The following is a 14,405-nucleotide window of genomic DNA, read 5'->3' on the forward strand; positions in this document are numbered from 1 at the left end:
TTGCAGTCATTTAGCACGTTGGATTTCGCTTCAAATACAAGGAAGGGGAATAACCACTTAGAATAACGAAAGATATTAGATTTGTCGAGAAGTGCAATCCAATACTCATTGTGTATCTTGATGAATTGGATCGTTTCTTTCCGGAGGTAAGAGTTTTATGCTGAATCTGAATTCGGGGTATATAAATATAGCAAGAATTTGATGATGGCTTATTTGAAAGACTTGTATTCCAAATATAATTAAACGATTACAAGAATGTATTGAAATTGGTATAACAAAACCAAGGTCGTTGGAAGACGATTCTTCGACTATATAATAGGCAATAAGCCTAGTTAAGGAAACCACGTATTGTTCTATTCTTGTCACTCATGTCTGATATATAATACTAGATGGTTTTCTCGTGTTCATGCACAAATATAGATATTTATAAAATAAATCTATTATGATAATTCATTATTATTTATTTTTAATTTTAAATTTGTATATAATTTATATTAATAATATTATATTACTTTAATTAGACAAATGATTTTAGATATGTTATATCTATTCGGTTTTGTTATTTTTAATAGTCGATTTAATTATTATTTGGATATATTAGATTCCAACTATTTCTCTGAATTCAACTATAATTTTTATTTTATTTTAAATATATTAAAATTATGATTAATTTTCTTATTTGCATTTACGTTGGTTGGTATCTTAGATATGTAAATATATTTGAGGAAAATTATGTATAACTTAAGATATACTGAACTTAGAATTAAATATAAAATAAACTAAAGTATCTGATTCCAAATTACGTAAATTAATATAACGATAATATTCTACAATCTCATGCATATATATAAATTTTACAAAAGAACTAAATTATAACATTTGGTTAATATTTTATTTTCATTTGTTGATATGTTTTGAGTCATCCTATAATTTACATTTATAAAATAATTTATTATTATAAAATTATATATTCTTATATTTACTTAAATCTATGATTTTCGATATAAGTTGGATTAGTCGAGTTACTCATGTTGTGAGTATATTGAGTTACATATATTCTTTCAAATTGAAACTGAAGTATAATTATTTTATTATTATTAAGTAAAATCAAATTAATTTTATTATCGCTTAAATGTGCATGTAGTTTCATAATATTTCTAAAACTATATGTTGATTTTTTAAAAACAAAATACCAAAATATAAAGCGATGATCAATATGAAGAAGTTACATACATAAGTAACTGATACATTTTTGGAAGCCATGAACACATATCAATATTTACAATAATTAAAATATTTTTTAAACTCTAAATAATTTTATGCCTTAGATTTATTAAATGGTAAACTGAAATTTATTTTAAATAATCTTAAAAATAAGTATTCAGATTTGCTTTGGTATTTTAATTATAGTCATATTAATTTCCACAAACATAAAACAAATAATTTTAATAATGATTAAATATAATATATCTACCTCGTAAAGTATATAGTGTTGTGTTATTTTAAAATATTTTAAAACTATTTGATCAAAAGATATTTACTGTTATTTCTTTTTAGTTTTAATCTCTTAAAAATAAGCAGTTTATAAAAATTGGATGATTGTATTTTAAAAATCATATTATATTAGTAAAATATAATTTATAGATTTTTTCTGTAATTGAAAGATATTATAGTCAACTAAATATATGAAAAATAAATAAAACATTTCAATGATACTAATTATAAACTATTTTTAGTCAATTAAAGATATACATGTTTATGTAATCATCTAAGAAAATAGATAGCTATATAAAATTATTTCTATTACTTTGAAAATATAAAATTTTGTATTGTTTAAAATTATAATTTAAAAGAAATAATATTTCTTTTCCTAATATGATTATGTGTGTGAATCTTGTTTTATGAAATCACATTATATGCAAATATATATTTTCATCTAAGAAAATATAAATGTAAGGAAATATTTTATTACTTCAAAAGTATATTTTATATTATTTAAAAATATTTTAAATGGAATATTTCTATTTTGTGAACTATCCTTTTTAATGAAATCATATTATACACATATTTTCCTTTTATTTTTTTTTAAACTTTATAAATGTTTCCTTTTTATTAAATATCTTATTTGGAAAATTCTTAAAAGGAAACTAAATAAAAATTCAGTAATAGTAGTTTAAATGTAATCAACCATCGTGAGAGTTAACGTGAACGCGACACCTATGAAAGTGACTTCTCAAATCATATTATAGAGATTCATGTCTTCTTAGACAGATTTTCTATGGTATTTAGACTAGAGAAAATAGGTTATTTGTTTTTGTTTGCCGACTTTCTTTTCCTTACACCGTTTTTCTTTTATCCTTATTGGACATCAAACTCATCAAAGTGAATAGGTCGAGTCCATCGATAATGGAAGCCTGCCTTGGAAGGAAGCCAATGAAGCTTGTGCTTCCGGCCGCAAAATATTATGATTTTAAACGGCCACATTTGGACATGAAGTTCTTTGTATCTTAGTGGTTTGGCTTGGTGTTGTAAGTGTTCTAGGTCGTGGGTTCGAATGGCTCCCGCCACCTAACTACTAGGACTGGCTCTGCCTCTCAACCTTGTTCTAAGATACACCCTCGCATGCGGACTGTTGGGAATAAATAATTCAGGAAAACATTACTCATGTTTCTGAACAAGACGCGGCTTTCTGAATCAGGCCTAGAGAAAATTCCGTTTCAAACTCGACTTCGTCTCTGTGTCTGGGTAAAATAAAAGATTTTCACTATAGGAGATTATTCCTTTATTTCCAAATATGGAAGTCTCTAACCTAATTGCTGACTATGAACTACCTATATATAAAGAGGACCCAAACCATTAAAAAAAAATCGACCATAATACACATAAAATATTAGAGATAGACGGCTAGAAACTAGGATTTATACACCAATCATTGAAGTTCATGCTCTAAAGATCAATAAAACACTATTTTGATCTCTTTTCCTGCTTTTCTTTACTTGCTTATATGTTCCGTAGTGCCTCAAATGCACCTTCACATATTTATCCTAACAGTTTGGCTCTAGAAGGAGGGGTAATCCAAACTACGTGACGATGACGCAAAATGAGCATAACGAGCAGTTTTCGGCCACCTCAGTTGAAATTGAATTGCAAGCTCGGATTGAAGCCTTGCAAAACCAAGTCACCAAGTTACACAGAACTTGGGAGAACAACACTTCTACAGATAATCATGAACTCCTCTCAAAGGTTCAAGTCTTGAAGGACACGATGAACGAGCACTCCAAGCTGTTGGAGCAAAGCTTGGAAAATCTTTCACAACTTGCAGCTGAAAACTTAATCCTTCGAGAAGAAAATTCACCTCTTCATACGAAAAGAACAAGCAGCGACGGTTCCGCACCTGGGTTCGACCCATGCAATCTCTAGGAACTCCGACTGAGGGAGGCAATGCCACCAGATATGCTCCACCATCGAGGGAAGAATTGACAATTAGGATCAATGCTATATGATGAATTCAATAGAACCATGCAGACGATAATTCTGACTCAGATACTGACGAGGAGATGCAAAAGGCAGTAGTAGCAAAAAAATCCGTGATGACAGCCTATCTCGAGCAGGTCTTCTCCAAGAATTTCGAAGCCATTCAATCGACGATTGAGAGTCTCCCGTGTGTCGCTCCCCAATCCGACAAAGTGCTCATTATTCTTATGCTGGCACCCTTCGTGGATGATATGATCACCTTAATATAGATGCCAAGGAAATTCTCCTTCCCTAACATTGAATGTATTACTGCACCAATGACCCATACAATCATGTGGCTCTGTACAAGCAGCGAATGCCATGAGGTGCAAGAGTTTTGGTTCGATTCTGACTGGGTCCGCCTTGCTATGGTATATCAAACATGTCAAACAGTTCGATACATTCCTTCGCAACCTTGACCGACCAGTTTGTGGAGCAGTTTGTGAAGAGCATGAATCTAGAAAAGACAGCTGGTGACCTTTATGAAGTTTTCAGCATCGGGCCGAGCCCCTGTGTAGTTATATAGCACGCTTCAACCAGGAGAAGGTATCTATCTCAGGATGTAACGCCTCAACCATTATGTATGCCTTCAAGAGGGGCCTTCTATCTGACAGACCTGTACAAATAGATAACTAAGTACCAATGCAAAACCATGGAGAACATATTGTCTTGGGCATGGTCACATGTAAAATGGAAAGAAGACTTAGCGTATCCTCCAGAATCATCGGGGCTAACGAGTAACAAGCGAGATGCCTTAGAGATCTCAGGATCGTCAATGTACAAGGCAAGCATTTGCCAACAAGAATTAGTATAAAAGAAGGAAGAGAGGAAATGGAAGGACATTCAAAGACTTAGATTACCACGATGAACATCAACTTCATAAACTTTATCCATTTTGTTTTCAACTTTGTCTCTTTTGTTTACAACCTTTGCTTAGTTCAGTTCATTTGTGATCCAGATACCTTGTACAATACCTTAAACATTAATATAAATCCATTTTCTTCAACTCGAGTGTTATTACATCGTTTGTTCTGAAAATATTGTTGTTCACGTAGTCTTTCTTCTTAATCTTTGATGTTAGGAGTTTTCAAGGCTCCTAAGACAAATGTTGTAGTATAAATGATTGTCGAACCAGTTCTGAGGGATATCAAAGCACCGAGAATGCAAGTACTCACTTAATCTAAGTGCAACCAATGATTTAGATGAGTTTTAAACTACTACTAATACTAGAAAGCAATAAGATAATGATACTTTCTTGACTAAGGGAAAAGATAACTCATGGGCATAGGAATTAGACCTTGGGTGATCAAGTATCGAACTAAGGATGGCAAATGATCAATCAAACTATCAACCTTAAGCCTAGACACAATTCTAAGCAAGCTCTATGTCTAGATGAATGCTCATTTGATAACATATCTCAAACATCAAATGTCTTTGGTTGAATAATATGAAAGCAATCATTACTAACAAGTCTATTAGCTATCTTAGCATCTTTAACAACAAATGTCTTTGGCAAAGTATACTAAAAGCCTAGGAGAGTTGTTTCAGGCATTTCATCAAACACCTTTTGGGTGGAAAATACATTTGATCAACTTTTGAGTGGCCAACTCAGAAGATGCATTATGAATACTCTACTAGTAAGGAACAAGAATGATTTACACTAAAACATCCTAGAACTAACCTAATCACCCTTGATCTCCCTAACCCATGAATTCAAAAGGTGATTACTCACTAATCTCCATGATTCCTCTTAAACCCATATTGGATTTCAGATTAATCATGTAGAGAAATAGATAAGAGATCAACAAGAACACAAGATGAAATCAATGAAATCTGAATCAAAAGAAGTTTTTTACTAGTTCTTGTCTAGAAAAGAGATTATTTGCCTCCCAGGGCTTACAAAAGTACTTAACTTAGGTTTAAAAAGTGTAAAAAATCAAAACAAATGACAAAAGACCCCTGAAATAACATAAAAATCGTCCAAGCAAAACACGCGGAGTGACCTAGCATAGTCGTTCCCGGCGCGTTTCTTCGTGTCTCGCCCCGTCAAAACGCGAGCTACTTGAGCTGCTCGCTCTGGCTGGGAGTGACTTGAGCTAGTCGCTCTGGCTGGTCGCTCTGGCTGGGAGCGACCTCGGTAGGTCGCTCTGAGAGGTCGCTCCAGGATGCTCGAACATGGTGGATATGTCTCTAGTAAATTGGTCATAACTCCTTCATTACATCTTCAAATGACTTGAAACCACTTCCATTAGAAATCTAACTCAAATTTCTGTGTCTCCACAAAATCTTAGCAACAGAAGATTTCTCTAAAGGCTCCATCCATGCTCATCTTTCACACCCTTTTGGATCACAATGCTCCCAAACATCTCAAATCACTCCATGGCACACTCCAGCACCTAATAAGGACAATGAATGCAAAATCCAACCTAGAAATGGCTAAATCCTAATCTATATGATAAAAATGCTCATGGATGAATGGATAAAACAATGCAAATATGCAAGATATCAACTCTCCCAAACTTGTTCTTTTACTTGTCCACAAGTGAACTTTCTAGAACTCATAGGGAGAGATATTTGAAGGTGGGAGTTCATAGCCAGAAGAAACACAACTAGCAAACAAAACTAGCACACTCTCTTATTACACTCTAGCTTCTCTAGGCCTATCTCAACTCTTTTTTCCCTTACACTCATCATCAAGCATCCACACATTCAGATCAACCAACTCTCACATTCATTAAGCACAAAACATTAGGTGAATTCTTGCAAATGGTCAGTTGGTCTAAGTCATTTGGTTGGGTAAGGGAAGACTTTTATTCAAGTGAGTCAAGAGGTTCAAAATATATGATCTTTAAGGTGGTTTACTCTCGAAACAAGTAGCCTTGACATTGCACATAATATATCTAAGAAATGGATCAACTCATGCTTACAATGTTCAATCTCCATTGTTCTACCATTTTCCCAAACATACAATTACACAATCATTCCCAAATGTCAAACCCAACTCACATCACTCACCAAAAGATCCTAAGAACTTTAACTCCTTCTCTTTGAAATCTACAAGGGATTTTCCACAACCTCAAAACATTACTTAGCTCCTAACAACTTTGCTAGCCCCCTTTTTCTTTTTTTTTTCTTTTTTTTTTCTTTTTTTTTTTTTTTTTTTTTGAGATGGGGGTCAAGACTTTTCATAACTTGAGCTAGAGGTTTTTCTACTTATCCCAATAAGACAATTCACTTAAACACAAAGAGTCATTTCTTTTTTTTTTTCAGCAATCAACAAGTTTCAGGAAGAGTTTTCAAGGCTCGAAACATACAAGTCTTTTTGAGAGGTGAAAAAGCTACTCAGGTGCAACGTAGTGTTCTTTACAAGGCATTTAAAATCATTGCTTCCAATGCAAGTGAATGCAACATATATGCTCTAGACTCTCCTACAAATGCAAATGATGCAAACTAAATGATTGATTTTTTTTTATATGCAAATAGGTATGCAACATTTTCAGATCAAGCATTGTCGTTCCCGATACTCTCAACATTATGCACATGTGCACATGTAAGACTTTCCGAAGAAGGCCTCACTCATCAAACAATGAAAGCTTAAAAGGAGGGAAAAGTTTTGGGAGTGGTCTACCACTAGAGTTTGTCAAAATAAGATTGGCATAAAGGATGTGACAACTCAAGTGTGTATAGCCATGACTCAGTACACAAGGGACCATGAGCAAGAAGCATTAAGTTCGTTCAGTTCAAATAAGGTTGTAGTTGGCTTCAAAGACTGAGTTTCAGCAATCAACAAGTTTCAGGAAGAGTTTTCAATGCTCGAAACATACAAGTCTTTTTGAGAGGTGCAAAAGCTACTCAGGTGCAACGTAGTGTTCTTTACAAGGCATTTAAAATCATTGCTTCCAATGCAAGTGAATGCAACCTATATGCTCTAGACTCTCCTACAAATGCAAATGATGGAAACTAAATGATTGATTTTTTTTAATATGCAAATAGGTATGCAATGCATGACTCAATGAAACAACATCAAAGCAAACATGATCAAATACTTGGTACCTCCCCCAAACTTGAGTTACACAGTCTCTGTGTTGTCAAGTAGAGAGAGAGATACCGAAAATAAGACTAATATGCAAAAATAAAATGGTATATAGAGGGGAGTGTGGTGGGTTACCTTCTATGGGGAATGAGTAGAGGGAGATGCTCCCTCCTCGTCGTCCTCAGGTGGTAACTCTTCAAGGTGCTCATCAGCAGGAGTGTCCATCTCTTCAATGTAGAAGGCTTGCCCGAACACAGTTGGTTTCCTCATTTTCCTCTTGATGTCAAAGTGGAGGATGTTCTCTTTACCCAAATGGAGATCAATCGTGCCTTCCTTCACATAAACAATAGCTCCTGCTGTAGCTAAGAATGGTCTTCCTAGAATCAATGGGTCTTGAGCCTCCTCACCCATCTCAAGCACCACAAAATCTGTAGGTATCTCATACCTTCCAATCTTCACAGGGAGGTCCTCTAAGATGCCCACAGGGTACCTCACTGGACGATCAGCTAACACCAGAGAGAGTCTACACTTCTTCTACTGAGTGAATCCAAGCTTCTTTGCAACAAACAAAGGCATCAAGCTGACACTAGCTCCCAAATCGCAAAGACATTTCTCAAATACCATAGGTCTAAGAGCACAAGGCAGTGTGAAGCATCCTGGATCCTCTAACTTCTCTGGAACATCAAGCCTCTGGATGATGGCACTGCACTCATGGGTAAGAATCATCATGCCTTCCATCTCCTTCTTCTTTGCAGCTACAACATCTTTCAGGAACTTGCTGTATTGAGGAATCAACATGAAAGCATCAATGATGGGCATTGCAACCTGAGCTTCACTCATTTGCTTCTCAAACAGAGCCTTGTACTTCTCTAGCAGCTGCCTCTTGAATCTATTTGGGAATGGAAGCTTGGGTTCATAGGGAGGAGGAACAAAAGAACTTTCACTTGCTGGAGTAACAACTTCACCATCTTGTATTGTTTTCTTCTCTTCTCCAACCTTTCTTTTACCTTTAGCTTCCATAATATTCTCCAAAATCTCATCATTGGTCTTCTCATCAACAATTACCACATCATCATCTAAGTTGATGGCCACCTCCTCACCTAGTTTCTCAGTATCCTTGGTGAGGGTTCTAGGAGGTAACTGCTTACCACTCCTAAGGGTGATAGCTTTGGCCTCCTTGGAATTTTGGTCAGATTTTCCAGGTAGAGATCCTTGCTGGCGATTCTGGTGAGTGTTCATGGAAGCAAACTGATTCTCTAAATTCTTGACTGTAGAAGCAAGGTGTGAGAATTTGTTGTTGAGCTCATTATAGCTCCCATCAATCTTGGAATGAAGGTTCTTCAACTCATAACCAACATGCTTCTCACTTCTAGTCTGAGACTCCAAGATTTATTTCAGTAATGTATCAGTGCTGCTCTCTTGAGGAGCAGAGGAACCAGACGAGGGGTTTTGCTGAGGCTGATAGCTGCCTTGCTGGTTGTTTCTTGGCGGATAAGCACTCTGTTGGTTGTTTGGATAGGATTTTTGTTGGTAGTTGTTGTACTGAAAGTTGGGCTCCTTTTTGTACCAGCTATCATTATTGTTAATGAAACACAACTCCTCTTGATCTTCCAAACCCTCAACCTCATTGACAGCAAGTAGATCTTTCTGCTTGGAGTTACCAACAAACTTCAGCTGTTCTTGGGTGGCTTTTTCAGCAATGAGTAGGTCAATCTTGTCTTCCAAAGCTTTGATCTCTTTCCTCGTCTGCTTATCATCTGTTCTACTGCCTATGTCGTGGTCTCCACTGTAGACTGCATCGCTCTTTACCATGTTGTCAACCAGCTCTTCTACATCCTCCTCAGTTCTCCCCAAGAAGAACCCATTGCTAGCTGTATCTAGTCTGGCTCTGTACTTAGGAAGAGCACCACGGTATAATGTGCTCAGCAAGCTCTCCTTAGAGAAGCCATGGTGTGGGCATTGAGCTTGGTAGCCCTTGAATCTCTCCCAGGCTTCACTGAAGCCTTCCAAGTTCTTCTGTTGAAAGCTGGAAATCTCGTTTCCAGCTTAGCAGTTCTTGAAGTAGAGAAGAACTTCTCCAAGAATGCTTTCTTGCAGTCATCTCAAGTGGTGATAGAGTCGTTGGGTAGAAACTTCTTCCATTGACGTGCCTTATCCCCCAAAGAGAAAGGGAATAGCTTGAGCTTTAAGGCATCTTCAGACACACCATTGATTTTTGACAACCCACAGTAGCTGTCGAACCTGTCCAAGTGATCAAATGGATCCTCTAGAGCCAAGCCATGATACTTGTTGTTCTCGATCACGTTGAGAAGTCCTGATTTGATCTCAAAGTTGTTGGCTGCCACAGCGGGTGCTCGGATTTCCAATCTATGACCATGAATGTTGGGGCGGTCGTAAGTGCCAATGGGTCGAGCTGCTCGCTGTTGGTTTTGAGGTATGTCTCCCATATCAGTATCCAATCTCTGCAAGTGAGCCTGTTGCTCTTCTTCTCTTCTCTTTCTAGCACACTCTCTCTCTAAAGCTCTGATGTCTGCAGCTCTTGGAACTAGGTTTGATGGATCCCTGCTCCTCAAGTTCATACACCTGTAGATTAAAGGGAGGTGAAGAAAGAGAATCAGTAACAAAAGAAAATAAAAATGACTTAGTCTCAAGCAAGTGACTAAATCTCAATGTTTAAATCTAATCAGAATTTGGCAACGGCGCCAATTTGATGTTAGGAGTTTTCAAGGCTCCTAAGACAAATGTTGTAGTATAAATGATTGTCGAACCAGTTCTGAGGGATATCAAAGCACCAAGAATGCAAGTACCCACTTAATTTAATTGTAACCAATGATTTAGATGAGTTTTAAACTACTACTAATACTAGAAAGCAATAAGAGAATGATACTTTCTTGACTAAGGGAAAAGAGAACTCATGGGCATAGGGATTAGACCTTGGGTGATCAAGTATCGAACTAAGGATGGCAAATGATCAATCAAACTATCAACCTTAAGCCTAGACACAATTCTAAGCAAGCTCTATGTCTAGATGAATGCTCATTTGATAACATATCTCAAACATCAAATGTCTTTGGTTGAATAATATGAAAGCAATCATTACTAACAAGTCTATTAGCTATCTTAGCATCTTTAACAACAAATGTCTTTGGCAAAGTATACTAAAAGCCTAGGAGAGTTGTCTCAGGCGTTTCATCAAACACCTTTCGGGTTGGAAATGCCTATTGATCAACTTTTAAGTGGCCAACTCATAAGATGCATTATGAATACTCTACTAGCAAGGAACAAGAATGATCTACACTAAAACATCCTAGAACTAACCTAATCACCCTTGATCTCCCTAACCCATGAATTCAAAAGGTGATTACTCACTAATCTCCATGATTCTTCTTAAACCCATATTGGATTTCAAATTAATCATGTAGAGAAATAGATAAGAGATCAACAAGAACACAAGATGAAATCAATGCAATCTAAATCAAAAGAAGTTTTTTACTAGTTCTTCTCTAGAAAAGAGATTATTTGCCTTCCATGGCTTACAAAAGTATTTAACTTAGGTTTAGAAAGTGTAAAACATCAAAACAAATGACCAAAAGGCCCCTGAAATAACATCAAAATCGTCCAAGCAAAACACGCGGAGTGACCTAGCATAGTCGCTCCAGGAGGTCGCTCCCGACGCGTTTCTTCGTGTCTCGCCCCGTCAAAACGCGAGCTACTTGAACTGGTCGCTCTGGCTGGGAGTGACTTGAGCTAGTCGCTCTGGCTGGTTGCTCTGGCTGGGAGCGACCTCGGTAGGTCGCTCCAGGATGCTCGAACAGGGTGGATATGTCTCTAGTAAATTGGTCATAACTCCTTCATTACATCTTCAAATGACTTGAAACCACTTCCATTAGAAAGCTAACTCAAATTGCTGTGTCTTCACAAAATCTTAGCAACAGAAGATTTCTCTAAAGGCTCCATCCATGCTCATCTTTCACCCCCCTTTTGGATCACAATGCTCCCAAACATCTCAAATCACTCCATGGCACACTTCAGCACCTAATAAGGACAATGAATGCAAAATGCGACCTAGACATGGCTAAATCCTAATCTATATGATAAAAATGCTCATAGATGAATGGATAAAACAATGCAAATATGCAAGATATCAATCTTTTACGTACAATCACTACCAAATATCTAGAATTAGTTTTAGGATCCACATAGTCTCAAAATAAATCATAGCTATAACATGTTTTTACCGGTGTCACTTGCTTAACCTTCGTTCCAAGGAATATACATTAAATTATACATATTTATTTTGGTTATTCAGCCCAGTTTTTGTATTTGTGTTCTTATTATACGCTCCAAGTGTATGAAATTAACAGATTAGGAGAAATGAAATATGTGTTTACTGTTTTCATGCACCAACGAGGTAGAATAGGCTTGTTTGATTCTCATGAAACATTCAAAATCTAAGTTAGCAGCAGTTCTGATCTCCACAGCTAATAAAGCCAACTTTTTTGTAGTTGGTCGAATTATTTATTGCATCTGTCAGATGTCTTTCAGAAAATACGTAAAAAAAAAGAACACGAAAAATCTAAAAGGAGATGTCAACAAATTCGGATCTGGTAAAAACAATCATAATTTATTTTTGGAAAATCCCACCAAAGATTTTCTGTTTTATTAACTTCTACAACCAAGGGAAGGTACAAGGCGGTTTTATAACGGAAAACAGCCTTCTCACATCGTGTCCTGAGGTTGTCTTTGTCGTTCTTGCTTCATCATAAAAACAATTTTCCTTCTTAAAATCATCTAATAACGAAACCCAATCTACCAAAATCTGCAGAACTAAATAAACGAGAGGATTAATAACCTGTTTCAAGTATTGAAGGTTCTTGTCTTACTTTATGCTTTTCTTGTAAAACCCATCAGCAGCAAGCGAGATATACCCCAAGGATAGTTACGCAATGGAACAATGGAAGTTTATAGGAATAAACTAGTGATCCTCTGACCTCTGGAAAACTACAAAACAAAGAATTAGCTTAGGTTTTAAACTTTGTAGAAATGAGTTGTTTCTTGGGGTCAACCACGAACAGCAAAAGTAGGGAGAATGAAGGCTCATCCATGGTTGCTGGTTATGAACAACAGAACCCTCAGTGTAAGCTCTCTTCATAAAAATGCCCCTTAATGAGTCCGCTCGTTTCGTGGTTTCTTTTTGTCTTCTTTATTTTTAAAGATTGGTTCCAAGTCTTTAAAATGAAAGAGTTCAAAAATGATTACAAAAGCTCATTCAGGTTCACTTTATAATTTTCTAAATCTGTTAACAGGGAATGATAGGGGACAAATAACTTCATGGGAATCAGTGGCAATTAGCAAAGAATCACCAATCAATATTGAGGCAAAGAGTTACACATTCCGTGAATTAGCGGCTGCTACAAATAGTTTCAAGCAAGAGTTCTTAATTGGAGAAGGAGGGTTCGGGAGAGTTTACAAAGGGAAGCTGGAGAAAACAGGACAGGTAAAAAAACAGAAACTAAGAAACAGAGAGCTGTTTTATTAACAAAGGAACTTTGTCTGAAGAAACAAAGACAAGAGTCTCTTATTCATTGTTGATTGTTGAATTTAGGTGGTGGCTGTGAAGCAACTTGATCGAAATAGATTACAAGGGAACAGAGAGTTTCTGCTAGAGATCTCTGCGTTAAGTACTCTTAATCATCCCAATCTTGTTGATCTTATTGGATATTGCGTTGATGGAGACCAAAGACTTCTTGTTTATGAGTTTATGCCTCTTGGTTCCCTTGAAGATCATCTTCTCGGTATGTTCTTGTCAATCCCTTAACCGTTTTATTTTGTTTGCTGTATATATTGAAATCGGACTGAACCTGCGATTAAGGTATTACATCTGAAACTTATATGTATAACCGACTGGCTTTATGATCTAGTTAAACCAGATGCTGCACCGGGACAACAACCATTGGATTGGAACACTCGGATAAGGATAGTCTTAGGAGCTGCAAAAGGGCTTGAGTATCTCCACGAAAAGGCAAACCCTCCGGTGATATATCGAGATTTTAAATCGTCGAATGTACTGCTCAACAGAGATTTCGAAGTAAAACTATCAGATTTTGGTTTGGCAAAACTTGGTTCGGTTGGTGACACACAAAATGCATCGTCCCGAGTTACGGGAACCTACGGTTATTGTGCTCCTGAGTATCAGAAAACCGGTCACCTTACGGTTAAATCTGATGTGTATAGTTTTGGAGTCGTGTTGTTGGAACTCATAACCGGTAAACGTGTTATTGACACAACGAGACCGAGTTATGAGCAAAACCTTATCACTTGGGTAACTCTCTTTTCACTTATACAGTTATACATACTTAACATTCATACAAACCTGACCGGTTGGCATTTCTTGAGGTTCATTTAACTTATGTATTTATAACCGTGGTTTAGGCACAACCGATTTTCAGAAAACCAAATAGATTCCCGGAGCTAGCTGATCCACTCCTTCGAGGCGAGTTCCCGGAAAAAAGTCTAAACCAAGCTATAGCAGTAGCGGCAATGTGTCTGCATGAAGAACCAATAGTTCGACCATTAATCAGCGATGTCGTTACCGCCTTAAGTTTTATGAGTACAGAAACCGATTCATCATCTGGTTTCACGGGTAGCGTCCTAAAATTTCAACCTTCGTCTGGTAAAATTCAAACAGTGGAGGACCTGCTTCAATATTAGTCACCTCCAAGACAAAGAGATGTGAACTTGCTACTATAAAGACTTTTACAAAACGTTTCGAAACTTATTTATTTTCTTTCTTTTCATTTATTTATTTATTTATATAAATAATACTGTATAGTTAAATATTCACGCCATGTTTTTTTTT

General features: G+C 36.4%; 1 protein-coding gene and 1 non-coding gene across 2 annotated transcripts; both read left to right on the forward strand.

Moving 5' to 3' along the window:
* The first annotated feature begins 9,488 nt into the window (after positions 1–9,488).
* Positions 9,489–9,594, forward strand: LOC125608492. The gene has a single exon (XR_007339383.1). It is a non-coding gene; the product is annotated as a small nucleolar RNA R71 (small nucleolar RNA).
* A 2,279-nt stretch (positions 9,595–11,873) lies between these two features.
* LOC106448181 (probable serine/threonine-protein kinase PBL24) lies at positions 11,874–14,405 on the forward strand. The gene is made up of 5 exons (XM_022696228.2): positions 11,874–12,683; positions 12,853–13,043; positions 13,152–13,341; positions 13,468–13,868; positions 13,979–14,405. Exons 1-5 carry the CDS (start codon positions 12,590–12,592, stop codon positions 14,255–14,257), a joined length of 1,155 nt encoding a protein of 384 aa, XP_022551949.2. The 5' UTR covers positions 11,874–12,589; the 3' UTR covers positions 14,258–14,405.

Source organism: Brassica napus, chromosome A4 (assembly GCF_020379485.1).
Source record: "Brassica napus cultivar Da-Ae chromosome A4, Da-Ae, whole genome shotgun sequence".
In the NCBI taxonomy this organism is placed as follows: domain Eukaryota; kingdom Viridiplantae; phylum Streptophyta; class Magnoliopsida; order Brassicales; family Brassicaceae; genus Brassica; species Brassica napus.

What these genes read in the sequence shown, in the direction of transcription:
- LOC106448181 (XM_022696228.2), top strand. Translation starts at nt 12,590, where the DNA reads ATGAGTTGTTTCTTGGGGTCAACCACGAACAGCAAAAGTAGGGAGAAT. An exon ending in TGAACAACAGAACCCTCAGT is followed by an intron (nt 12,684 to 12,852) that starts GTAAGCTCTCTT and finishes ATCTGTTAACAG; the next exon opens with GGAATGATAGGGGACAAATA. An exon ending in AGCAAAACCTTATCACTTGG is followed by an intron (nt 13,869 to 13,978) that starts GTAACTCTCTTT and finishes ACCGTGGTTTAG; the next exon opens with GCACAACCGATTTTCAGAAA.